The following is a 27,362-nucleotide window of genomic DNA, read 5'->3' on the forward strand; positions in this document are numbered from 1 at the left end:
GAGTGAGTATAAATGGGCAGCTTTCTCAGTGGAGGATGGTAAGCAGTGGGGTACCGCAGGGATCAGTACTTGGTCCACTGCTTTTTAACTTGTTCATTAATGATTTGGAGTTGGGAGTAAAAACCAGTGAGGATTGTGAGGCACTCCAAAGGGATCTGTCAAGGATGGGCAAGTGGGTGTCAACATGGCAAATGGGGCCAAGTGCAAGGTGATGCACATTGGTGCCAAAAATCCTAAATATAAATATACATTGATGGGGTCTGAACTGTACTCAGGAAATGAGTGGAATCGGTGAACATATAAAATAGATGACCCTTCCACTGATGTAGAAAGGCGTTCCCCAGTCAATTGCCCAATGGGCGGTTCCTCAAGTAGAAAAGTGGGAATTTAGCATTCTCCAGTGACGCTAAGGCATCTAGAGTCAGCCATCCGAAGCGGCAGAACATGTCTTCCAAGCAATCCCACTTTAGGGACCATTTGTGAGGATTCTTTGCCCTCCGGCTCAGATCGTCTGCTCGGGCGTTGTCTGTACCTGGGACATGTATTGCTTGTAATTGGATGTTCTTCTTCAGACACCGGTCCCATAATTCTGTGGCTAATTTGCACAGTTTCACTGAAGCCACTTGCTTCAAGATATAGTACATTGCTGTTGTGTTGTCCATAGCCACTTGTACTGTTTTGTTCTTCAGAACTGGTGCGAGGGAACAAATCGCATGCTTGACTGCCGAGAGCTCCAAATAGTTGATATGGCATTGTCTGTACTTTCTGGGCCACTGACCCTGAACAGACAGGTCTCCGCAGTGTGCTCCCCCATCCCCATAGGGAGACATCGGTATAGACTGTCACTTCTGCACCTTTTGGTTGAAAGGGCATTCCTTGCAGTAGGTTGTCTAGGTTGGTACACCAAAGAAGAGATCTTGCAACCGTGGCCGGAATAGTAAGTATGAGCGCAGGCCGGACCGTCACCGGGTTGTAGTGACGGAGGAACCACAATTGGAGGTTTCGTATTCTCGGCTTTGCCATTGGCACAACGCCAGTCGTCGCTGCCATTAATCCCAGTAGTCTCTGTACAACTTTTGCCGTTCGTGTGAGGCAAATAGTGCAGTCTAATGCAAGTCTTTGAATGGTTTCGGCCCTGTCCCTCAGAAGGAAGGCCGTTGTTACTGTTGAGTTGAGATAAGCCCCTATAAAATCAACCTTCTGTGATGGTGTTAGGAGCAACTTTTTTTAATTCATGCAGAGACCCATGTGTTCGAGCAAGTTCAGAGTCTTTGCGATGTGGTCTCGTAAACTCTCTGGTGAAGGAGCTACCATAAGCCAATCAGTGATATATGGGAATATTAACAAACCTTGTATCCGTAAATATGCTACTACCACAGCCATGCACTTCGTGAATACTCTCGGTGCTGTGGATAGTCAGAAAGGAAGTGCTCTGTACTGATAGCGGGTCCGGCCCACTTGAAAGCGGAGGTAACGACAGCATTGTGGGCGTATTGTCACATGGAAACACATGTCTTTTAGGACTATCGATGCCATCAAAGCGCCAGGAGGGATCAATGGCAGGATGGATTGGAGCGTCACCATCCGAAACTTCTTTTTTTAAAAAAAAGTATTTGTTTAGGCCCCAGAGATCCAAAATGCGTCTCTTGGTTCTGTCCCTTTTTGGGACCAAAAAATATCTGGAATAGTAACCTAGGTGTTGTTGAGTCTGTGGTACTATTTCTATTGCACCCTTTCCCAGGAGATTTTTGATTTCTTCCCACAGTAGATGTGATGGTGACATAGCCACTACATGGGGAGTCCTGGGTCGTGATTCAAACTCTATCGCATAGCCCACCCTGATGATGGTTAGAACCCAATGATTGGTAGTGATCTCCTCCCAGGTGCTGATGTAAGGTAATAGATGAGTCCCAGTGCTTGGGGTGCTGGTGATGACAGTGTTTCCGGCATGGCCCTCCACACCAACAAAAAGACTGCTTTGCCTGTTGTGGGGCTTTCTTTACAGGAGCAGCCTTTGACCTTGGATGGTAATGCTGTTTAGTAGTATACTGGCGCCGTTTCCATGGTTCTGATTGGCCGGGCAATCAAGGGCAGCCACACTCTTTGTTTTTGCAGTCGCTGTGGGTATTGCGTATGCACTCCCAGTTTCCTAGCACGCTTGTGTCAGACTCGGACTCTTGCCTTTGGAGTTAAGGCACTGGATCTCTGTAATTGCAATCATGGGTTACTGATGTACATAGCTTTCCTTGTTACCATCTATGCTTCTGCTATTCCGTTCTCATGCCTATTGTTTCCCTATTTCATTTAACACCTGCTGGCATGTTATCAATCTGTTTGCAAGTGCCATTCTTGCAGGGGAGGTTGAGACATGTCTGAGTGATCACAGATTAGCTGCGCTATGGAAACGCTTATCAATGTGAACCTCCTCCATGGGCCGATGGGAAGCTTTCACTTTTCATCCTTCTCACGGCCTTCGAGAAAGTCTGTAATGATAAACATTCTCACCATTATAATTGTCTTGTTTTACTGCACCTGTTGACTATGTAATGCTGACGTATGAATGAGGGCTGAACAAAAGTTCTTGTAATTTCCAGCTTTGTAATATTCTTCAGTTCGGGCAAAGAGCTTTAGCTTGAAGCAACTTTTCTGATCTCTAAAATAAAGCCTACTTTAAAAGGACTTATTTTGTCTGAGAGTTACTTGGGCGAGCGGACAGCTTGCGGCTCTCATCTACATCCTTGAGAGCATCATCTGTAGTTCTGAGGAATAAACCGCAGCGGTCAAAAGGGAGATCCTCAATCCTTGGTTTAATATCAGTCTGGAGTGACATTGACCTGAGCCAAGCATGTCTGCAGAGTGCCAACGCTATAGACCTGATTCGAGAGAAACAAGATATAGTATGTCTAACAGTTGCAACCTGTTGTTTTGCGGCTCTTCGAGATTCCTGTCCATAGGTAAGTAATTCAGGTGAGTTTCTATCCTATTTGACAGGTTAAATAAGTACCCTGAAAGGTAGGAGACACACGTTTGCATCTTTGAGGCAATCGTCGAAGCAGCATAATTTTCTTTGCCACTGAGTCCACCTTCCACCCCTCCCTGTTGGGTGGGGCCAGATACCGTGACTGCTTCATCTTGGTCAAGTAATGTACCACCACAGAGTTTGGTTCAGGTTGAGACTGTAGAAAGGTGTTGTTATCCCCTAGCACCTTGTCATTGTCTCATAACGTTTAGGAAGAGGTGCAGGTTTGTTCCAGGCTTCCTGTAGGGTCGTCAGGTGTACAGGTAATGCCGGCAACACGAAGGGTGTAGGTCTGCCTGCCTGGAGCATATCGTGTACTATGTCTGTCACAGGCATCATACCTGATGTTGATTGTATACTAAGTGCTTTTGCCATGTTCTGCATCAGGTCTATAAAGCCCTTGATCACATCGAGAAAGTATGGCCTGCTGCCTGATTAGTGAATTTCAGACTGTGTATACAGGAGCCGGTTCTCTGATCTTCCCCCAGGCAGCACAAACAGCGTTCATGGCCGTCAGTTGGGGGGGATTTTCGCTTCACAGTGCAGGCACCGTTTAAAGAAAGGCTTTGGTCCCATAGACTGCCCGTTAAACAGTGAAAAAAACGACAGCCGATTTGTTGGTACGGAGAGATCGATCACTAACTCTCAGTAATTTCTCTGTGCTCTTCTTGCCTTATTATTATTATTATTTTTTTAGTTGTCAGTTTAAGGAGGCTTTCCCGGAGCGACGAAAAGACATCTTGGTAGGATGCGGTTAAAAACGAACTGAGTGGGGGCGGAGTCTGCCTTGGCTACTGAGCATGCTCAGTGGGAGCGGGCTTCACGAGATGGAGACAGACCCCGCATCTGGTAAGCTGCCTCTAAAGCTTTTTTAGGCTTCCCGGCGAAGGTTTAACGTAGGTGAGAAACCCATGGTGCGTGGCCTGCACAGAGACCACGAAGAAGATACCTGCTTTACAACACCCCATTTAAGCAAGGTGGCAGCCATTTTGGAATCAGTTACATTTTTATAATTCTAATTGGGTAGATTATAATTCTAATCTACCCAACAATCATTTTGATTTCTAGAACCATCTACTGAATTGTGACTTGCAAATTAAAGTAATTATGTAACTGATGTTATGACAAGAATCCAAGCATTTATGAGAAAGCCCAGGTCACCACGATCTCCATCTCTGCACCCTTCCTTCTGCTAATGGATATTTAAAAAGGAGATTTCTAATAGAACTCAAACATTCTAATCTGTCTTGCTTGCCCTTTTTTGTGGCAATTTTGTTACTGGATGATTCTTTCTACCTCTGGCATTAAAGAATTAAAGTTATGTGCCTGTGTTACAAGCCAGCCTAAAGAAGGAATTGGCAAGTACACAGTTTGTAAGTTCTTTCTGGTTCTCTAAGTGAACACCTAATGATTATAAAACAGAAGCAGATCTCTAGCTCTCTCCTATCTCTTTTAGTACAAATGTAGTACAAATTCAAGAATAAATGATTTTTTCCTGCACACAGTATGGAGATTTAAACTACAAGCTGTTAAACACTGCCAAGAGATTTGATCATGCATAGAAACTATTTCTGGTCAAGTGCTATATATTTCGGGGGAGGGGGGCACTGTCATCTCCAGGAGAAGCAGGGTTTTATGAACTGACATACATAGGAATAAATTCCATTTTAAGAGATGGCCTGTTTCTCCATAACACTCTAACTTCAGAACAGACAGAACTTATGGATGGATGAAACTGTCTAACTTAGGGGTTATACTTGATATTAACAGCCTGTAGACTGGGTAGGCTGGGTGTGACCACAGTCTGTTACTCCCTTCCACAGACATGCAGATTCAGGCAGGCACTTTCCCCCTCAAGCTCGCTTGGAAGGCAGTCAGAGCAACTCAAAGAGAAGCCTCCAAGGGCATTCTCCTGTTCTCCCACACTTTCTGGGGCAGGAGTTATCCTGGCCTTGCTGCTGAAGATGGCCAAAGAGTAGCTGCTCACTTGTATCTCTGAAGCATGCACCAGCAGCTGCGAGGAACCAATGAAATGGGGAAACTGTTATACCAGCACTTCAAACATAATAATCTCCTTACATGGAAAGGGCTTTAGTAGAGACAGGGGTATACAAGTTGGTTAGAAACATCACACATGCATCAATTCCCTGCATTTAGGTACAACAGTGCCCAAGAAATCTAAGTTTGGAAAAGACATTTTCTCAGCCATACAAATTAATTGAGCTAGAAGAAATTCTTACAAAAAGTAAACAGACTAATGCTTTTATGTGCTTATATCATTTCATAAATGAATGCCTATTATGTCATTTCTAAGCTGCTTTGAGGGGCCCATCACCAAATCTATACCTGAACCTCTCATTGACATTAGCTGACTAGCCCTGTTCACAAGTTACAGTGAACACACATACTCCCTTCAAGCCCCCCCCCCCCCCCGGCCCCGGCGGGACACACCTTTTCATGTTATATTCAGCTCATGTAAATTCCACATTTATCCAGGTACTTGCTTCCAGTTTCATTTACTTCCTTACCTAGAGATGTATGCACTTACATGCAGGATAGATTCCTAATTAAACTAATCAAAAAGCAGAAACACTACCTGATAACCCTTCTTTTGTATGGGATGGGAAACCTGTCTGTGTTAGGGGATGCTTTTGTGAGGGAAATGTGGGTGGAAGGCAGATGGTGTAGGGTTTATATGATTAACAACCCAGGTGGATAGTGCTAGCTCTGGAGCAAAGCAAGTCTATTGTTCCAGCGTATGCAGCCCTTAAGGTGACGGGAGGGGTAGCAGCATGGTCAGGCTCAGATCTTACACCTTCCCAAGGTTCCTGCATAGACATGTCTGTGATGCTTGCCATTTGGCATCCATCCCGTATAGTATACATTCAATCAAAACTGGCTGGCATATGGACTCCTGAGATGCTATCATTGAAGGGGGCTCATTTCCAAAAAAAAACTACCCTCAGAAAAAAGGGTGTGCCTGCTTACAGAACCTTGATGTCACTGTGGCATGGATCAAGTTGTTACCTAGTGAACTTGTAATGAGGAAACGGATGGAGGAGAAAAGATTAAGCAATATACAGGCGGTCGTAGGACTATGGGAAGCCATGTGGGGGGGGGGAAGGGAGGTGGGTAGGATGTAACGGGTATAAATGTAAAACTAATGTTGACTTTGATTGATTATATCCTGAATAAAAATTTTGTTACAAAAAAAAAAAGTTGGCCAGATCAGCCAAGTCAAAGTAAGGGTCCATCTTCTGGGCTATAAGTTGGGAAAAAATTTTTTTGTGTGGCTGCATTAACTTGCTACTCCAGTAGTAATGCTGGATCCAGTATAACCCCATGGCTCTGAATCAACTCAGCAAGGGACAGCTGAACCCCATCAAAGTGAGGAGCATGATATAGTTTAATCCCAACCAGCATCACTTCCATCTTGTCTGGGTTCAGTTTCAAATTGTTCACTTAGCCACAGCAGGTATATTGATAAATTAACTGTGCATCTTCAGGGCTCTGGGTGAATTATTGTAGAGCCTGCAACTCTCTTCTCTGGAAGTTTGTGATTAATGCAAGGACATCTCTGGTGATAAAACAAAACAGAGGTTCAATGGCATCTTAAAGGTTAACATTTATTCCTGCACTTGAGATAGAATAGTTTCTGTAAAAGTGATGTAAAAGGGCTTATTTCTCCTATTGTATCCAAATAAGTGAGGTGTCTCACAAAAGCTCATCCTCAAGCGCTAAGTCTTTAAAGTGCCACTAGACTTCTGTTTTTATTTGCTACAAGCTATGCCACTGAAATTATCTTTGGTGACAGACTTTATTGGTGGACTTTTTCTCAATTATAAATGCAACAACAGAAACTGTACTTCTGCAGGATTGATTTGTTTACAGACCACAACCCCACTTGAAACCACCCCCCTCTTCCCCTTTGTTCTAAATTCTAGTTATTTCCAGGCAGTTGGGATCACTTGATATAGCAAGAGCTTGAAAACACAGCAGCTGCACTGTGGTGATACAGCTGGGAGGCGATTAGACGCTGTCAAGATGAGGAAGGAGGGTGCTAGGGAGACAAAGGCTGCCATTTCCACACTGTTTTGTTCCAGTGGAACGACGACTAATGCAGATATTAAGAGTCATGAACGAAAGGGTGATGACAAAGCCCTTTTCTGTCTTTGCAAAAGGAGATGAGGGTAGATACATGGAAAGCTGTGGTTTGAAAATCAACCCACTAGACTCCTTTCTTAGAATTAAAAACAAAATGAAACAGGAATTACCTTTTGAACAAATCCCTGTGCACGGTTCTTTTAATTCTTCTCTAACCATGGGGAAAAAATGGGCATTTCTGTAAACCACTAACATGCTAGAAAAGCATGGCCCAGACACAGTAGTGCCACTGTCATTACAGGCTTGGCTGGGCTTAAGAGATGTGACAGCCTGGGTGCCCAGTGGAAAAACATGTACATTTGGGGGGAAGCTAAAAAAACTCCACACAAGTATTTTCTTGGGTGAGTGAAATGCTTTTAGGACAAGATTTTGGTCAAAATGTGTAATATGATGATTTGTATTATCATGCAGCTACAGCATTAGTGTATACGGCAGACAATTTATTTAAATGAGACTGATCTTACCCACAATTAATATGGTACATCTAGTCATACTGCAATTGTATGAGACAAATAACACTTTCCCTTTTGTTTTTTATTTTCAACTTTCACTTTTTTCTCACCACTTAGATGACAGAAACTAAGATACATGCACTAAGGACATAGCAATTTCTCTCTAGTATTGCTTTATTTGCTTTTCTCATAGAAAACTCTAGCATCTACAATTTGTAAAAATATCAAATAAATGCTGGAGTTCAGGATTAATAACTGTTACTCAGATAAATTTACATTTGTTTTCTCAAACGAAACCAATCCTTTTTATGGTTTCAAAAATTTCCAGAAAGCAACTACGAATGCTTCAGCTTGCCCAGTTAATCTCACAACAGAAAATATACTGCTTTGGAAGCCTCAGGGGAAAAAAATCAGGGAAAAACCCCACAGACTCCTCATGTTGGAAATCCCAAATGAATAAATTAAGATGATGACTCCACAAGAGCAGCCTAATATCAAACTACTCAGAACAGACCAGTCTCTCTCTCACACACACTGCTTGCCCTACCACTTCCAAATTCAAAGTAAGATTTAGGAGAACACTGTTCCCAATACCTGATCTATGCTATTAAAGAAAAAAAAGAATTTAAATACATACAATCCTTTACCAAACCTGAAGTTATTTTACTGCTTTAACAGTATACATTACTGCAATGAACTCCTCAACAGAGTATTGTCATAACACACATTATAGCAAACTGCAGCCCAAATCAGAAAGTTTAAACTATAAATGTATCTTTGAGAATATGTTGTATATGTTTACAAAGCACAGCCACGAATTCCCATTAGCCAGTGCTATAGATTATATTACATAAATCTACATATTTGGAGTAATACCCTGTCTTAAAAAGCATTTTAGTCATACAGAAAATATTCTGCAAGCTCCTTTTTTCCATACTCAAATGTTTCTGTTAAAAAAATGGAAAAAAGCCTTTAGGAGGATTTTTCTCTCCAATGCTTTCTATGTTTCCAGACTTTCACATCTAATCTAGGATATTTTTGTATTTTAAAAGACTGCTACAAACTCACAGTTATCAAATCATCTTGGATATTGGGAACTGCTGAAAAATCTCATTTAAGATTAATTCAGATCCAGGAGGAGTCTCCCTACCTTCTGTTTGTACCCTAGTAAGCAGGCGCAGAGGGAGGATTTTATATGAGTGCAAACAGAACAGCATTTTGAGACAAGAAAATTTAATTTACTCAATATTGCTGCTTTTGATTACAAAAAAGAAAACCTTAATTAAGCAAAAACTACATAACTACATAACATAATGTATTAGCATTAGCACTTTATGAAATTCTTGTTTTATTGTTATTGCATTTTAAATTGTTTTTTATGTGAATGGTCATTATAGACCAATTATGTAAGCTGCCCTGAGCCCCCTGGCAGGGAGAGCGGGGTATAAACTAAAATAAATAAATAAATAACTATGGAGACAAGGAAAAATAAAACCAGTGATAAACGCAATTCTCTTTTCTTGGTCTAAAGCTTAGTCCCCCCCTACCCACGATGCATATGATTAAGGAGTGTGCCCAAAACTCTTAAAATGTTAGGCCTCTCTTTCATTGAACTCTCTTGCTATCCAGGGCAATGTCAAACCTTACCTCGTTATCTTTTGCTCTGTCAGCTACTGCACAGCAACATATAAACTGGCATCCTGCTAGCCTGGTAGACTGAAAGCTACAGAAAAGAACTTGACCTGTTACCTTGCTCACCTGTAAAGGTAGTTTTAACTTGATCTCTGAACATTAACAAAGTACAATTTAAACATTTACAATAATTTTTTTTCACACAGATATATATGGATGAAATTTTATCCTTTTGAAAATAAGCATTACCATGTGCATTCAGAAGCATAATTTTATCCAGAAATACGTTCTTACAGGTGCATAACTCCAGGCCTGCAAATAGCAACTAGCCTGCCTGTCTAAAGGGACATCCTTGGTTTTAGAGAGCAAGAACTGCATCTGGTGACCAAGCAATACAGAATTTACAAACGCCAAGATAATGATTTCTTTCTTTCCTCAGAAATTCTGTCCACACAGGTGGATTAGCTGTTATCTGTGGTTTTATTTCAAATTCTAGATCTGGCCAGTGTTTTATCACCATGTATGAGCCCTGGCTTGTATTTTTGTTATGTTCAGCCAAAACTGGCTCATCATTGGCTCAAAAGGAAAAAAAGACATTAACATTCAGAGCAAGCATTTCTCAAGGAGATGCCTAGCTACTTTCTACCCTCCGTCAGGTAAGTACAGAAAAGGGCAGGGGCAAATAAATCGGCCTTGCTTGCTTGTTAATCCCCTCCTTTATAATTGGGGGCTATTCAGTACAGGGACCCTGAATAACCATGCCGGGGGGGGGGGGAGGAGAAGAGCCACACGGGGTTCTGTTCACACCCTTTCAAAATATATACCAATTTACTTACTTTAAAACATGTACAAAATAAATACAGAGCCAAACTTGGATCCGCAACCGGGCATGGCCAGGAGTTCAGTACAACACCCGCAGCGCCAATGTAAAAAATGAACCCCCAGCCTCACTCAAACAAGCAATGCGGTTGACCGCGGAATATATTCCCTAACAGCCACCACTCAAGTCAGAAATATGCGTATGTATGGGAAAAAGAGAAAGCCCTGGACTTCCTGTTTTGGCATTCACCATGGCGGCCGCTTTCTCCCGGAGCTCCGGGAGACGGCTGCCAGAAGCCGTGGTGAGGAGGGCCCACACCACCCCCAGAGTGCTTTGTTGGGCTCCCAGCCATGGGGCGGTAGAGAGCTCTTCCTCCAGCGACCCTGCAGGCCAAGGAGGGCTTCTCCATGCCCTAAAGGTCCCGCTGCAGAGAATCCTGAATGGGAACTAGAAATCACACACTGGAACAAGCGTTTGGTGGCCGAACGAATTGAAAACGAAAGCTGATTTATCATTGAAAAGTGAGTTAACGGTTAAGCGAAAAACACCGAAGATTGAGCTGAAAACCTCCCCTTTGAAAGTGAGGGGGAGGGAACTCTCCCCTGCTAAGAAAAACTAAGTGAACATCGAGCCATTACGAAAAGGGGGGTGGGCTAATGAAGAAAGATGAACTGAAATAAAAAGTATTTAAGAACTTACCAGGCTGATATAAGAGTACCAGAGACTGATAACTTTTTACAAAAAGTAAACAATTTCCCAAATATGGCGCCCACGAGGAAGGATGAGAAAAACAATCAAATGAAACCTAAGCTTCTTGCTGGAACTTACCAGCCCAGTGAGTTCTGTGCCTAGACAGGACACAACTACAGAGCTTCAAAAAATGCTGACGGAAGCACTGCGCCCTCTGCTGGAACAGGTCATGGCACCGCATCAAAAATTCAATGCACAGCAAACCCAATTAACTGAGATAGCAAAAAAAAAAAAACCGGAACAAGAAGTGAAAGAGGTGGATGCCAATATTAAGAAGCTTAAAAAACAACTGTAGGCGATGGGAAAAAAAGAGACTGATTGAGGAGTCTCATGTGTTACAGCTGCAAATGGAGAGAGCAAGCTATGTCTTAAGATTTCAAGGTGTTCCAGAAGAGAAAGGAGAGAATCTGAAACAGACTATGCATGATTTATTAGGCCCTATGACAGATATAAAAACAGATATACTACAAAGCAAAATTGATATGATCTATAGGTCGTACCCAGAATTTACAAGAAAGAATCTGCCAGGGGAAGTGATAATAAGATTCTCCAGAAGACAAGTGAGGGATCAAATCCTCAAAGCGACAAATGGATCTACCTTGAAAATCAAAGAGAAAGAAATAAAAGTGTTGAAGGACATCCCGTTTGAAATAAGGAAAAGAAGAAAATATGGAGACTTGGTATTATTTCTACAGAAGAATAACATCCCCTACAGATGGATTGTACCCGAAGGCGCAATCTTTAAATTTATGGACAAGAAAGAAAAAATTGACTCTGTTGAAAAGGCACCTGAATTTTTGCATCAACATAGTTGACCATCAGGAGAAATAGAAGTGGAGGAAGAGGACAGCAACAAAGAAAGTGAAGAAGAGGGAGCAGTGGCATTCTCAGATGAGGCCTCAGACTCTAAATTGGGAGCAGCAGCCCCGAAAACAAGCTAACACTTGAGAAAGAAAAAATATAAAAAATGAAATGTTATTGTCCTCTGAAATCTCTTACAATGTATTGTTATAATTATTTCTTATTTTGCTTTTTAAGAAGTCAGAAATGGTAGTGTTTAAACTTTTATATTAATTTAAAATGATTACTAGATGACCATATTCAATGGACTTGAATCGAATATGGAGTTAAAAGCTAACTTGTTAAGTCTCTTGGGTTTTTAGTGGGTTTTCTTTACTTTCTCCTATAGTCTCTACATCCCCTTCCTAATTAAGTTGTAGTTTATAGAAAAGGCAATAAAAAATCCCCAAGGGGGGCACTAAAAAAAAAGAAAAAAAGCCTTCCAGACGGTAAGACCGCGAGCATTCGCAAGCCCACCAACGGGACCTAGCGCAGCGACCCATTGCAATTTTATGCAAAATTAGTACAACTTTTCTTAGTATGCGTACGCCACAGGCACACGACCTGTTGCCGAAACCTGTATGCTAGCATCGAAGACCCGCGCGTTGCCACGCTCCCACGAAACGGCTGTAAGTGCCCGGAAAAGAGGCACGAGTATGCGCGCGTGAGTCAAGGCGCCCCTCCCCCACTGGGAAACCGTGGCGCGTCTGCTAGGGCCACCTCACCAACGTGGGACAAAGGCCTTGGCCGGGACTCCTCCCTCCCTCCCTACTGTGGGCCTGGCGGCGGCGCAATTACCGGCTTGCAGGAGCTGCATGGCATGCGTGAAGGAGGGATCCAGGCTGTCCTTCTCGGCCATGAGCTCGGGCAGGTACTTGTTCTCCGGCTCGGTCTTCACAGTGGCGCCGGGCATCAGCGGGGTGGGGGGGGAGCTGGGGGGCGGCGGGGCCGAGCCGGTGGCGGAGGGCGGCAGGAGAGGCGGCGGCCACCAGCCTGGGCCGACTGGAGGCGGACCGAGGCGGCGGCGCCTGGGGCCCTGCCCAGGCGGGCGGCGGTGAGGTCCTCGCGGCGCTGCATCCGCGGCCGAAGGAGCGGCAAAGGCGCGCGAGGAAACAGGGTTGCCACGCCGACCGAGCGCCGGGGCCGCTAAGAAAGGAAGTGATGGGAGATGGAAGGCCCGGAGCGGAACGCCTCGCGCTTCTCCGACTGCTTTTCTGTCAGGCGCGAAACCCGCAGCCGCCACCAACCGTCGCTCAGCTCAGCTCTCCACTGCGCTTGCGTGAGCCCAGGAAACCGCCTACTGCGCACGCGCAAGACCCACCTCGAGGCGAACAACAGAAAAAGCTCCGTCGCACTGGATGAACTGCGCAGGCGCAATATCGCCTGATTGCGGGGCACCGCCTTCCTTTCTCCTCCGCTCGCCGCGCGCACCCTTCGCGCACGCGTAATGTGAAAGCGTTTTCAAAAGACGCATGCGTTGTCAAACAATCAGCTCGGGGGAAGGGGGAACAAAGCTGCCTGGCGAAGTTTATCGCTGCGCATGCGGAAGGCTGCCTGCGAGGTAAGAACAAAGCGGAGCCGTGAGCGCATGCTCGCTAGAAGAATTGCGCATGCTTCCCAGAGGTGGCTTTTTTGGCAGGGCGGGGTGTACGTGTGGCTAGGTAGTGAAGTTCGTGGTGCGGTGCCTGAGTTCAACTTGATATAGCCGTATAGTTTTTCTCAGGCTGGTACTTGATGTAATGGGACTTTAAGCTGCACAGAATTATGGCTTGTAGCTGTAGTATTACAGCACACTCCTATGCATGTTTACTCAGAAGTAGCTTACACTTTGTGCAAAGGTATTTATTTCCAGGTAGCAAATATAGGGCTGTAGCTCCAAGCCCGCAGTATAGTGTGGCTCAGTCTCTGTTTTCCGGAGCTGTGAGAAATTCCCCTGAGTTATGCTGCCTGGCTGATTCCCTTTGGAAGGCATGAGATGGAAAGTTAGTGCTATGTAATTTATTTGCTTTTTTAAACAAATGTACAGGTGGAGGCAGAGATAGGCTACCGCAGATCAAATCCACACAAAGAGAGATTATGCTGTGTACTCCCCTATGACTCGATTAACTCCCAGCAGTGTGCTCAGCCAGTTTGGTGTAATGGTTAAGTGCGCAGACTCTAATCTGGGAGAACCAGGTTTGATTCCCTACTCTTCCACTTGTACCTACTGGATGATCTTGGGCAAGCCATAGTTCTGACACTGCTGTTTTTGAAAAAGAGCAGTTTTTGTCAGCTCTCTTAGCCCCACCTACCTCACAGGGTGTCTGTTGTGGGGAGGGGAAGGGAAAGGAGTTTGTAAACTGAGACTCCTTTGGGTAGTGAAGGGTGGGGTATAAATCCAATCTCTTCTCTTCTCTCTCTACTCAAAACTGCTGTTTCTTCACAGGCAACCCACATCTCTGTTCCCTCGTCAACTGAAAAAGATCATGTTTCTCAAACTTTCAAAGGCACCACAAAGATCCACTTGGCCCCCGCATCCACAGTCATGAAGGAATATCCCTCCCCCCCCCCGCCGCCCTGGTTCCACTTCCATGCACATTGATCCGATGGAACAGTATTACTACAGGCTTGGGTGTTCCCACTCTTTTGCTGTCAAGTTGCAGTGACTTACAATTGCCTGCCTCTGTGTAGAAACCCTGAACTTCCTTAGTGGTCTCCCATGCAAATACTAACCAGGCTGACCCTCCTTAAGCTTCTGGGATCTGATGCGTTGCGCTAGTCTAGGCCATCCAGGTCAGGGCTGGATTCTCTTTACAGCGGATCACCCTACTCAGAACCAAACTGAATGGTAATGCATTGTAGCCACATCCTCAATGGAAGTTTGGAAAGGCTAAATGTTTAGCAAGGCTTGGAAGAGATGACCCTCATTCCTAGATTGAGGGAGGAGGTAGATGGGAGTTTGTGAGAAGAAAGTGCCATTTTGGACACTGGAAACAAGTGAAACAGACAGATACTGCTGGGAGCTGCTTAAAATACCACAGGGTGGGAGCTGGAAACAGGATGTCTCTTTTAGGGATTTCTATGCTCTCTAGAAGTGCTCTGCTTACAGTGGTAGAAAGTGCTGTCAACTCACAGCCAATTTATGGTGACCCTGTAGGGTTTTCAAGGCAAGAGACATTCAGAGGTAGTTTGCCATTGCCTGCCTCTGTGCAGAAACTAGGACTGCCAGGTCCGACTCATGAAATACCTGGGGACTTTGGGGTGGAGCCAGGAGCAAGGATGTGATCACCTCTGTGATGTCACATCCTGTGATTTCACTTCCAGGTCCACCCCGCACACCCAGAAGGTTCCTGTGATTCCATGGTAGGAGCTTGTGCTTCTAACACAGTGGTTGCTTTCAACTCATTCTCCACCCAAGCCACATACAAACCCAGGACTTCCTTGGTTGTCTCCCATCCAAGTAATAAGCAGGGCTGACTGCTTAGCTTCCGAGGTCTGACAAGATTGGGCCAGCCTGGGCCATCCAGATCAGGGCATGTTCTACATGTAAATAAAACAAGTGCTACAGAAAACACAGCAAGTCAGTAAGTGCTACCCTGGGAACTTCTCACTCTTGGGGAAATGGAGCACATGCATTTTATTTTATATGTTTCTATCCTGCTTTATTTTCTTAGTCTTAAAGCAGCTAAACTGCACAAAAAAGCATTAAAAAATCATTAACAAATGCAGAAGTACGTTCCTTCTGCTTGTGCTGCAGCAGCTTCCTTTCAGTTGTGTCTCAAACAGGTGAATCACAGACTGACAACCAGCAGGCTCCCTGACATGGAGATGCGTTGTTGTAAAACCTTCGTTGGTTGCATCATCATCATTTATGGATTGCCCAGTCCCTGCAGTAGCTCAGGATATCAGCTCTGGGCAATGTACAACATTTAGTAAAAACGACAAAACCGTAGAATAAAATATAAAAACAGTACTAATACAGCAAATCTAAAAGAGTCACCTGGCAAAGTTTCACAATTTCTTCTCATTCTGGACTGTGGCCACCTCATGGGTGGGTGGAAGAGGAACAGAGTAGGCTAGATTGGAAGGGAGGGCGCCAGCCAGAATGGAACCCATTGTTGTCCTCAACCAAAAGCCTGGCAGAACTTCTCTGCTTTACAGGCCCTGTGGAATTCCATAAGGTCCCACAGGGCCCTGATGGTGTTCTGCAGAAAGTTCCACCAGGTCGGGGCCAGGACCAAAAAGGCCCTGGTCAAGGACAGCAGGATATCTTTGGGTCCAGGGATCACCAGCAGATTGGTATCCAAAGAGCGTAACACTTTCCTGGGAACATTCCAGAGGAGACAGTCCTGCAGATACATCAGTCAATGACTGCTCAGGGCCTTGAAAGTCAGCACCAGATCCTTGAACTTGACTCAGTAGTCTCATGCAGCTTTTCCAAGCCCTGTGGCTCAGCCAGAGCAAGTGTGTGATGATGAGTAAAAGGGAGGCAATGTGAGAGCTGGCAGTGGCATGGCATAGTGGTTGGCATGCTGGGGTAGGAGCTGGGACGATTGAGTTTGAATCCCATCTGCCATGGAAATTCACCCAGTGACCCTGGGCCTGTCACAATTTCTCAGCCTAGCCTACCTCACTAGGAGGTTGTTGTGAGGATAAGGGGAAAGAGGGGAGAAGGATGTGAAAAGCTTTCTTCAGACAGAAGAAAGTTTTATAAATTTTTAAAAAGTGACAGATTGTGGACAGGAGATATGGAAGGTCTCAGGTTTAATCCGTTTAAAAGGATCAGGAGGTTGGCAATGTGAAAACCCTCTATCTAAGACTCTGGAGAGCTGATCAAGATGTTGGTCTGTCTGTAGCAGTAGAAAAGAGCAAGAGTCTAGCAGCACCTTAAAGACTAACAAAATTTGTGGCAGGGTATGAGCTTTTATGACTCACAGTTTGAGCAGAAAATACTGATGTTGGTGGACCCAGGGTCTGAGTCAGTAGAGGGCAGCTTCTTGAGTTCATGGGACTCCTCCATTAACCAAGCAATTTTGGCCACATTGCAGTAGATCGTTATAAACTGTGTTAAAGAGAATATAGCGAAATTTAAAAAAAAAACATGAAAAGTGTATACCTACACTTTATTAATCTTTAGAAAGGCCGTGTGCCCCACTCATATATTCCTTCCTCTGTTGGGTCCATGATTTGTCTTTTCCTTCAGAGCCAAATGTTGTTTCTCTGCTGCTCTCTAGTGGCAAAACTGAAAATGGTGTGTGTGAAATGGAAAAGCAAGGATTTAACTTTCCCTCAACTCTGAAAATGAAATGCAAGTAGTCCCTGCAAGATTGTTGTGAAGATGCCTACATGTATGCCACCGTAAGCTCCTTGCAGGAAGGCTGGGAACACAGATATGATCAATATTTTCACCTTCTGCTTCCAGACCAAAGTCTCAGCCATTGGAGCCTCATGTTAGTTACTTGTTCTCTCCTCAACAGCCTTCTGGTCAAGACTGGGTTTTTCCTTCCAGAACATATTCTAGAGGGTTCAGGTTGGCATGAAAGGCATTCCATATACATTTTTATTTTCGCACAGGAGTGAATTAATGTTCTACCCCACCCTTCACTACCCAAAGGTGTCTCAGAGCGGCTTACAAGCTCCTTTCCCTTGCCCTCCTCACAATAGACACCCTGTGAAGTAGGTGGGGCTGAGAGAGCTCTGACAGAAACTGCTCTCTTTCAAGAACAGCTCTTATCAGAACTACAGCTCGCCCAAGGTCATCCAGCCAGGTGCAAGTGGAGGAGTGGGGAATCAAACCCGGTTCTCCCAGAGTCTGCACACTTAACCACTACACCAAACTGGCTCTCAAGCTAAATCCCACTAACTGTTTATTCCAGTAATATTCAATTATCTTTTATTCTATTGGAAGATTTATATCCTGACTCTCCAGAAACTTGCTGAAAGGTTTAAAAAATAGCATAAAGTCAGAAAACAACAGCACAATAATTATCAGTATTAAAGCACACCATAAACATAAGCCAGGGGCAGAAAATTCAGCACCCTAAATTGCTATCCAAAAATGGTCCACTGGTTAGAAGAGGATCTTTACAGATGGGCTGGAAACTGCAGGAGGAGTTGGTTCTTTAAGTACCCCAGCGGAAGCCTTTGTTGGAAAAATTGGTAAAAATAGTTAGATATTCAGAGTTTCAATGGATCTTTGCTTCACTGGAAAGGAGGCATTTTCTTCTATGTAAAAATCTTTATTTCTAAAGGAAGGTCCTTATAGGGGAAAATGGGTTTACCTTTAAACACTGAGGAATTTCAGACAGACAATATAAGCCGGAAGAGGAACGGTTCCCAAACGGTTTCTGGTCTGTCATTTCAGACAGAACCGTTTTTGAACCGATTCCCTATTGGAATATATTTGTAATTTCACATACAAACGCTTCTGTCCCGTTTAGGAAACGGGGCTGAAGCGTTTTACCTGTCAACCGCTTCCAAGTAGTCTTCAGTTTCCTCTCCCGGTTCCGATGCGCTTTTCCCCGCTGTTTTTCACCCGCCCGCGCAGGCGATCTTCGCCTTTTTAAAAAAAGTTCGCTTTATAGCGCTATAACAGTATAACGCAACAGCATTATATCAACCCCATTGGAATGCCTGGAGTGTTGTGTTATAGCACTATAGCGCTATGGCGCTCTAAAGCGAACATTCCAAAAAAAAGGCTGGTGTTCGCCCGCGCAGGCAAAAAATGGCGGGGGGAAAGCGGTGCAGTCTGAAATGGCAAACCGCTTCAGATCCAGCTCTTTACCGGAAGGGGAAAGCCATGTGTGAAATGGCAGCCCTATACCGGTTTACTCCACGACGAATCAAAAACGGCTTCAAAATGGGTTAAAAAGGGTAATGTGAAATTCCTCACTCTCTGTGTATACAAACTTGGTAGTTTTCTGCTGCCACCAGGAATTAAAAATTCCAATTCTCTTTCTTTTGGTAGTATGACCTAGGGTCTGGGCACTTCAGAGGACTATGTGACCCTGAGGAAGTACTGTACTGATTTCTGGGATAAGTTAAAACAAAAATTGATTTATTTAACAAAGAACAAAATAGGTTTCTGGTTATTTTGAACAGTTGCTGAAGAAAGGAACTTGCAAATATAACTGGCAAAGCTTGGTGCTACAAACAGTCTCTCAAACTCCAAACTCCACTCTAACAGGCTTATACACTCAGTATACTCTCTCTCATATATATCGCCACATAGGCTAGTCTCTTTGTTTTATTCACACAGAATAGAATCAACTCTTTTAGTCACACAGAAATCCTGGCTTCCGGTTTGTGGATCAGCGATGGCGGTCGCTCTCCCCGGACCTCGGGGGAGCAACTCGCACACCAGCGGTATGGGGGGGTGCTACCTCAAGTAGCACTCACACGGAGCCTTTGCGAAAGGCTCCAGGCCACAGGGCTTTTGAGGGGCAGCCTCTTCGACGGCTAAATGCCAGAGAATTGAGGCTTCCCTCCGCCCTGACGGTCCTTCCGCTGTGTGGCCTTCGGGCACAAGCTGTTTCGACTGGGACAAGCGCTGGAGATTGAGCGGAATATCGTTTACTGTGAGCGAGGTCAGAGAAATGACCGACAATGAACGTGATTTCAAAATAAACAGAACATTTTAAAAGCGAACTACCCCCCCCCCCGTGGGAAAAGCGGAGCACAAAGAGGGACGCCTCTTATGCCAATGGACAGATAAGCGTAACAAAGGGGGCAGGGGGGAAATAAACAGCGATTGTGTGTGGAGAGACTTACTTTAGCGCTGATAGCAAGGTGACCATTTTTCAAGTCCGTGAGAAGCGGTTTGGAATTGTAAACAATCGTATAAAATGGCAGCCTCGCAAAGAAAGTTTAAAGCGAAACCGGCGGGTAGTCAGAGTCCAAAACCGGAAGAAGGAGCAGACATCATGAAACTGTTAGCAGATATGCTCAAGCCGGTGATGGAGCAACTCGATGGTATTAACCAGCAACTGACCTCGCTGAATCAAAACTTCGCACCCCAGCAGCTACAACTGCAGGTGGGCGATCCCAGAGGGTGTCATCTTTAAAATCTATGACAAAAGAGGAAAGATTGACTCCACTTTCAAAGCCAAAGAATTTCTGAGATGCCAGTTGGGAATGGAAGAGGAATCCAAAGATGAAGAATCGAAATCAAGTGACTCTGCTACCTCTGGAACGGAAGAGGAATCTGCTGTAGAAACGGGTGCAGGTGCAACGAAAGTTACATATGATTTCAGAGACAGAAAACCGAAGTAAAGGCAGAAGGACTCTGAAAATTGCCTTTTGAAGCAACTAACATGAAGATGCTCAGAAAGTTCTGTCACACAACTAACATACTAACATTGAAGCCGAGACAAACAAGAACTCTACAAGTATATTGTTACATTAACACTTTTATTAATAACATTTGGATTAACATGGATATGATCTCCTCCTCTTGGGTTTTTAGTGTAGTGTGGTTATCTATCCTTTATCCTTAGATGATAGCCCCCTCCCTTATATTTTCTTTGTAGTTTTGTAGTCTTATAAAAAATAATAAAAATATCCCTCCAGGGGGGAAAAAGAAAAAAAAAAAGAAATAGACTCAAAATCCTATAGTCACACAGATGATGTTCACTCTTCAAACTTCATACAGAGAATCTCCTCATAGACACACACACACACAGAATCCTCTCAGAACATCTCCTCTCACACTCTCAGTCATCAGCCAATCAAAATACACTTGTCTCCCTCTATCACTCTCCTTACAGTACTGCAGTCAAATGAAACATTTAAAGGAACACACACACCAAAACATGGAATCATTACAGAAGGGTTCACAGGAAATCTACAAAACAACAAAGACACAGAAGGCTACATCTTTACACTTTGACCACATGGTCTACAACAATGGAGATTCTTCTTCTTGACCCCTAGCAGGAAATCACCTGAATACATTAACCAATTATTGTGAGTAAACAGACTTTAGTTTTGGCTCTGTGCCAGGTTTTCTTCCAGGTCAGTCTAAACAATAGCACACAAGGTAAAGCACATATTAACCCTATAATGACTGAATTTTAGACCTTGCAACACACGTATTTCCAACACTCCTTCTCAAGGTCTAACATGCACATAGAACAAACATCATTAATTATTCACTTTAACATTTGGATCAACTATATTCAACATTTTACGAAGACGTTCAAATTTTTCTTTGGTCAGTGGCTTAGTCAAAATATCAGCTGCTATTTCCTCTGTGCGACAATATTCAATCTCAATTAGCTTCTTCTGGTACAGATCTTTCACTAGTGCACACTTAATACCAATAGATCTACTTTTTACTGTGGTGCTTTCTCCCTTGCATATAGTAATACAAGCTTGATCGTCCTCAAACATAATTACAGGTACAGGTTGTTTTATTCCAAAACCCTTCAATAAATGAAAAACCTGTTCAAGTTCACTGCAGGCACTTGCTGCTGAGACACACTCAGCTTCTGCTGTAGACTGCGCCACAACAGTTTGCTTTCTACTAGTCCAGTCTATTAGTCCATCTCCATATAATAATAAATATCCACTTGTTGACTTGAAATTATTCAATTCTTCTCAGTTGGCGTCCATATATTCGACTAGTCTTGGTCCTTCAGATGGTGCAGTTTTCAGTTCTAAGTCCATTGTTCCTTTCAGATACCTTGCTAGTTTCTTTACTGCACTCCAATCATGATGGTTAAGTGAACTCACTTTTCTGCTTAAGATGCTAACTGCTGCTGTGATGTCAGGCCTTGTGGTTTTGCTCAGGTAGATAATTTTTCCAACTGCTTCTCTGTATTCTCCAATGTCTCTGAGAGGTGTTCCATCCTTTTCCTTTAGATATGCAGGTTCAAGTGGTATGGATGATGCTTTGCAGTTTTTCATGCCAACAGATTCTATAAAGTCCATAATTTTTTTAATTTCTGGCATAGAAGAAGGGTTCCATCCTCAAGTCTCTCAACTTGTATCCCAAAGTAGTGTTTTACATCTCCAAGCTGTTTGACTTCTACTTCCTTTTTCAGTCCATCAGCTATTTCTTTAATATCCTTTCTGTTTTGACAAGACACGATCAAGTTGTCAACGTAAACAAGAACGTACTGGTATTGTCCATTTTTTAATTCTAGTGTACAGGCAAGGTTCAGCTTTCCCTTGCTCAAAGCCTTGCTTCTGCAATAGTCCTGTAATTTTGTCATACGAAGCCTTTGCTCCTTGTTTTAGTTCATAGAGTCCTTTGTTGAGTCTGTAAACATAATTTTCTTGTCCTTTGACTTTGAAACCCTCAGGTTGTTTCATAAATATTTCCTCAGTTCTCCATTGAGGAATGCAGTCTTTATATCGAGATGCTCTACAATCATGTCTCTTGATGCTGCAACACTAAGAAGAGTTCTGAATGTTGCTTGATTGATAACTGGAGCAAAAGTTTCAAAGTAGTCAGTCCGATATTATGAATAGCCTTTGGCTACTAGGTGTGCTTTGTATAAGTCCATAATCCCTTCATCTTTATACTTGATTTTGAATACCCATTTGCATCCAACAGGCTTTCTGCCTGGAGGTAACTTTGTAAGAGTCCATGCTTCTTTCTTATATATGGATAGTATTTCCTGTTCCATTGTGTCAGGCTCTACAGCCAAACAAATATCATAAGGTTATACTTCATTGTAAGAGCTATAGAGGCAGTAACATCGTCACTGTTAGGAATGGCTACGTTCCTACAAGCATAATAGGATATAAGGTATTCGTATTCGTATGCACACACACACACCCCTAGGCCAATCGGCCTGACTCCTGCACGCAGGAGAATGGGCCCCCAGGCCATTAAAGCTAAAGCTGGCAATCGAAACTAATCCCACTGGTAATTGATGGGAAGACACTACACAGACAGCTTACAAGGTCAGAGATAATAAAGAACGAAGGAATGCCACAGCAGTTGGTACACAGGTCAAGCAGATGCACTCTTGCCCATAAACATCATGGCAGCATAGCTGACATTCTGCCCACCCAAAAGTCAGCCCCTCCCGGCATTCCGAGCGGTCTCCCGGCTATTCCGGGAGGTTACTCAGTTTCTCCGGAAACTCCCGGTGGAACTTGTGCAACAGCTTAGGGGGCCGAATAGCCCCTACTTCCACCCATTCATGGTGCTGGGGTCCAAAATCATGCCATTCCACCAAGTAAAACAATTTCCCATGTTTGATTTTAGAGTCCAAAATCTTCGAGATTTCAAAATGTTCCTCGCCATGGATCATGATGGGGGGGGGGGTGTGTACAGGCTGCGATGGCCGCCATGGGCTTGAACCCAAAGCCTGTTTCAGGAGGCTGAAATGAAATATAGAGTGGATAGTGCTCAAGTTCTTGGGCAGATCCAAGTCCACAGCCACTTCATTAATCATCCATTTTACTTTAAACGGTCCTATATATTTCCACCCCAGTTTATGGCTGGGTTGCAACACTTTAATGGTCTTAGTAGACACATACACCGAATCCCCAGGCTGCAGAGCCCAACCCTCCACCCTTATCTTGTCAGCCTGAGTCTTATACACCTCATTTGCCGCATTCAAAGTCTTGCAGAGGAGCGGCCAAGAGTCCTTCAGGTGTTGACACCATTGTGCTGCATCTCCTGTCCCCAACTCTGAGAGTCTCTCCAGGAAAGGCACCGGAAGACTGTCATATCCATACAGTGCCTTAAAAGGGAACATCCCCGTAGATGAGTGACATGTGTTGTTATAGCAAAACTTGGTAAAGGGTAGGAGATCCACCCAATCATCTTGTTTATAGTTAATGAAGCAGCGCAGATATTGCTCCAAGGTTTGATTTACTCGTTCTGTCTGTCCATCAGTCTTGGGATGATAGGCACTGCTTAACACACGTTCAATTCCCATAAGCTTCATAAGCCCAGAACCAGGAAACGAACTGGGCTCCCCTATCGGATATGACTTTAGCCAGGAGCATGTATAGACGGACCACGTGGAGTAGGAAAGCTTTCACCAGGGCTTTTGCCATGGGTAGGGAAGCAAACGGGACCAAATGTGCTTGCTTAGCGAATAAATCCACGGCAACCCAAATGACCGACATAGTTTTACTCGGGGGCAAATCCGTAATAAAGTCCATGGAAATCGCCTCCCATGGCTGACTCGGAGTTGGGAGAAGTTGCAGCAATCCCGGGGTTTTTTTCCGGCCTGGATTTGCACATGGCACAAGTTTGGCATGATTTTACAAATGTAGACATCTGCGCCCACCAGAACTGTCTTTGCAGCAGCTGCAAGGACTTAACAAACCCGAGGTGACCGGCCAATTTCGAGCCATGTACCAGATTCAATACTTCCCCCTGTAGGGAATTTGGGACAAAAAGTTTGTTGCCACCGTACCAACACCCATCTGGTTTGATTTCCAACCCCCCCTGACTCCACCTCCGCCTTGTCACCCTCCGAGAAGGCGGAGTTAAACCTATTATTACAGTTTGTCCCACCTGGTGAGTCAGAGGGGTGGGGACCAGGTCCCGGCTGCGTAGTAGGTGAGGAGGGGCTGGAACGGCTGCCAAGTTGGGAGGGCGTAAACATAGAGTCCATGATCACCTCCCTTTGGCTGTCGTGCTGAGGGAGGCAGGATAGGGCATCAGCAAGAGAGTTCGCAGAACCGGGGAAATTATGAAGGGTAAATTGAAACTTGGAAAATAAATCAGCCCACTGGAGCTGCTTGGCGTTGAGGCTCCGGGGTGTTTTAAGCATTTCCAAGTTCCTCCTGCAGGGAGGGAGAGAGAGAGCACCCATCCAGAGGCCTGCAGCCGCGGGGCCCTCCCCAGTTCCCAAGCGTCCCAGGCTGGAGCTCCGCCCATCACTTTGCCCTCTTTCTATCCCTTTTTCCTTCTTTCTTTCCCTTTCCCTTCTTTCCTTCTCTTTCTTTCCCTCCTTTCCTTCTCTCTCTTTCTTTTCCTCCTTCTTTCCTTCTCTTCATCCTTCCTTCCTTTTTACAATACACTCAAGATGAAACATTTTTAAGTTCCCAGTTTTTTTAAAAAAACAGAAAAAACTTAAGGTTGCAGTCCTATATGACTTTATGCTGAATTCATGTTTTCCATACAAATGCCAATTTAAATGAAAGGTCACCATAAAATATATATCGACTTATGCACATCTTTAGTGGGTTTAAAGATATTTTCTCCTGTGCTTCTGGAATCTGGCAAGGGCAGCCTCTCTGGGGAGGAGCACATTCTTTGAGAGGATCATCCCAATAGGATGGGCAACAGAGAAGTTGCTTCTGGGTTTTTGCCATGAGATGCCTGTAAAACTGCAGTGCTTTCTCCTATGTTCCTAGCATGGGGGGATCTTTTAAAAGGGATACAGCTTCAGGGTCTCCTCAAAATTAGTGTGAATGCTATAAAATATGGTCACAGTCTTCTCAAACAACCTCAAGATTATTTTTACTAAAATACTATAACAATGGGTTTTTTTATATGAGTAGAATGAGTGTACACAGCTAACATACCAACTTCAGTTCTCCAAAATAACTATCACCAGTCTTTAGCCAGGATGGGAGTATTAGGTTAAACAGAAAAAAGGAAACAAAGGCTCCTTGACAAAGGGGGCACATTGCTGGCCAATTTTTCTTCACTTTTAGGGTTGTTTGTGGGGGTTGACAGAATCACTGCTTGTGTGTGTTACAGAATTCTGTTAGCTGATGGACAAGCCAGAACCAGGGCTAAGGATTGTCATGAGACCTGGGGAACAGAGAGGGAGAAATATGCATCATTATATCTAATTCTGAACATGACACTAAGATGTGGATTGTTAAACCCACAGATCAGAGCCATGGACCCCAAGTTTGCAGAAAAACTGGATCCCCCCCCTCAAGAAACTTTGCCTATGATATAGCAGAAATTATTCCTGTACTGCTTTACTTATAATATACACACATGTCCAACAACTATGCTGTCAGGCGAGCAGGTTTTGTGCAATTATTTATTCATTCAACAAACTCCCTAAAGGGAATAGGCTTCCCAAGTCCCCCCGGGGGGCGGGAAAACCCCCACCCCAGAGGCCCGTTCCCCGCCGCTGGCGGATCGGGCCCCAGGGGGAACCCCACCCTGGCGTGCGTGTCACCAGGAAGTGACATTATGACGCCGGGCACGCTGGGGGCGGGGCCACGGTCATCCGAGGGAAAACTTTATGGAATTTCTTACAGCAGAAATTCCATATTCTTTTAACAACTTCTCAACACTCTGCATCCCACGATGCGCAAACTTCAAATGGCATGCATACAAGTAATTCCGATGACTACAAGAGCCACTGCCAGTTTGATAAACTTGTCTCTCATCAGCATCAACTTCTGATTTTCCACTAACATCCACAAGATAATGAAATCCATTTCTCTCCTCCACTTCAAATTCAATTCCAGACATTTCAGGAACAATCTTACTTCCTTTCCTTCTTTTAAGCAATACATTATGATTACTTTCCATAAGCCTTTTGGTTGAAATCAAATTATCAGCTGCTTCAGGAATCAGAGCCACATTCTTTAATTTAACATCCATCACTTCTCCAGTTGTAGTGAGGAGTTTGATTGGCATTGTTCCAACACCCTCTACATTAAGAGGTTCCTTATTAGCTTGGTACACTTCAGATCTATTGTTAGTATCAAGTTCACAAAACAAGTCCTTATATTTGCATATATGTTTACAGGATCCAGAGTCTACTAAAAATACTCTCTTATTTTCATCATCATTATCATCACAGATTCTAAAAGCATAATGTCAGCTATGCTGCCATGGGGGTTAGGGAGGTCCGGCGGAATTATACCTTTTTTTTCGGGAAAGTAATACTTTATTGAAGAGCTATAGATGCATTAACATAGGCACTGTTAAGAATGGCGGCTGCCCATCGGGCATAATGGGATATAGGGTATTCGTATGCCCCCCCCCCCCCACTGCCCTGGCCAATTGGCCACACTCCTGCGCGCGGGAGAAGGCGCTCCGGCTGTTTGCGCTGAAGCTGGGAACCCAGCTCACTCCCACGGTTCCCTTGAAACTAGACATCAACATCTCACCACCTGCAAGACTTAGAGATAAGCATTACAGCAGCAAAGAAGCACTGAAGGAATGCAATGGCAATTAGACTACAACTGACCTCCCTAACCCCCATGGCAGCATAGCTGACATATAACGACTATTTCCATTCTTCTGAGCATTTCTGTTAACATTGGCTGCATTGGTGGAATTTTCCTTTGAGGTCTAAAACCTCTGTGGTTGCTATAATTTTCTTTTTTCTTTTTAAAAATTATTTTCTAAAAACTACAAGAAAATAGGGAAAGGGAAACTATAAACTACGGGAAAAAGTAAAGATAAACCACTAAAAACCCAAGAGGTGGTGATCATATAATGATTACAATAAAGTAGCTTTCAATAAAAAAATAATTTGTTACAATGAAAGTGATTGTTAAAACCGCTTAAATATTTCAAGTCCAGGTATTCTGACTTAGTAAAGAACTATAGAAAAGAATGGTTAAATAATAAGAATCAAAAGTCAAACTTCAGAGAAAATTAGCATCTCATTTGCCTCTTCTTTTCCGCAATTTATATCCTTGCTTGGGGGCAGCCGCTACACGTTCCGAATCCGAGTCTTCTCCAGTAAGTGTTTCATCATCACTCCCCTTGTTGCTCTTCTCATCCTCTTCTCCTGTTGGATCGAATTGTTGC

General features: G+C 43.9%; 2 protein-coding genes across 2 annotated transcripts in view; one reads left to right on the forward strand and one right to left on the reverse strand.

Annotated features, from left to right (window-relative positions):
• Positions 1-12,540, reverse strand: part of KHDRBS1 (KH domain containing, RNA binding, signal transduction associated 1) — a 45,060-nt gene extending 32,520 nt beyond the window's left edge. Inside the window, exon 1 of the mRNA XM_015408096.1 lies at positions 12,476-12,540. Coding sequence (XP_015263582.1) covers positions 12,476-12,536 — 61 coding nt within the window. The 5' untranslated portion in view covers positions 12,537-12,540. The remainder of the gene's footprint in view (positions 1-12,475) is intronic.
• A 606-nt stretch (positions 12,541-13,146) lies between these two features.
• The window catches only part of PTP4A2 (protein tyrosine phosphatase type IVA, member 2), a 70,499-nt gene continuing 56,283 nt past the window's right edge, over positions 13,147-27,362 (forward strand). Inside the window, exon 1 of the mRNA XM_015408099.1 lies at positions 13,147-13,238. The gene's annotated coding sequence lies outside the window, so the exon portion shown is untranslated. The remainder of the gene's footprint in view (positions 13,239-27,362) is intronic.

Source organism: Gekko japonicus, unplaced genomic scaffold (genome assembly GCF_001447785.1).
Source record: "Gekko japonicus isolate JY-2015 unplaced genomic scaffold, Gekko_japonicus_V1.1 scaffold36, whole genome shotgun sequence".
NCBI classification, from domain to species: domain Eukaryota; kingdom Metazoa; phylum Chordata; class Lepidosauria; order Squamata; family Gekkonidae; genus Gekko; species Gekko japonicus.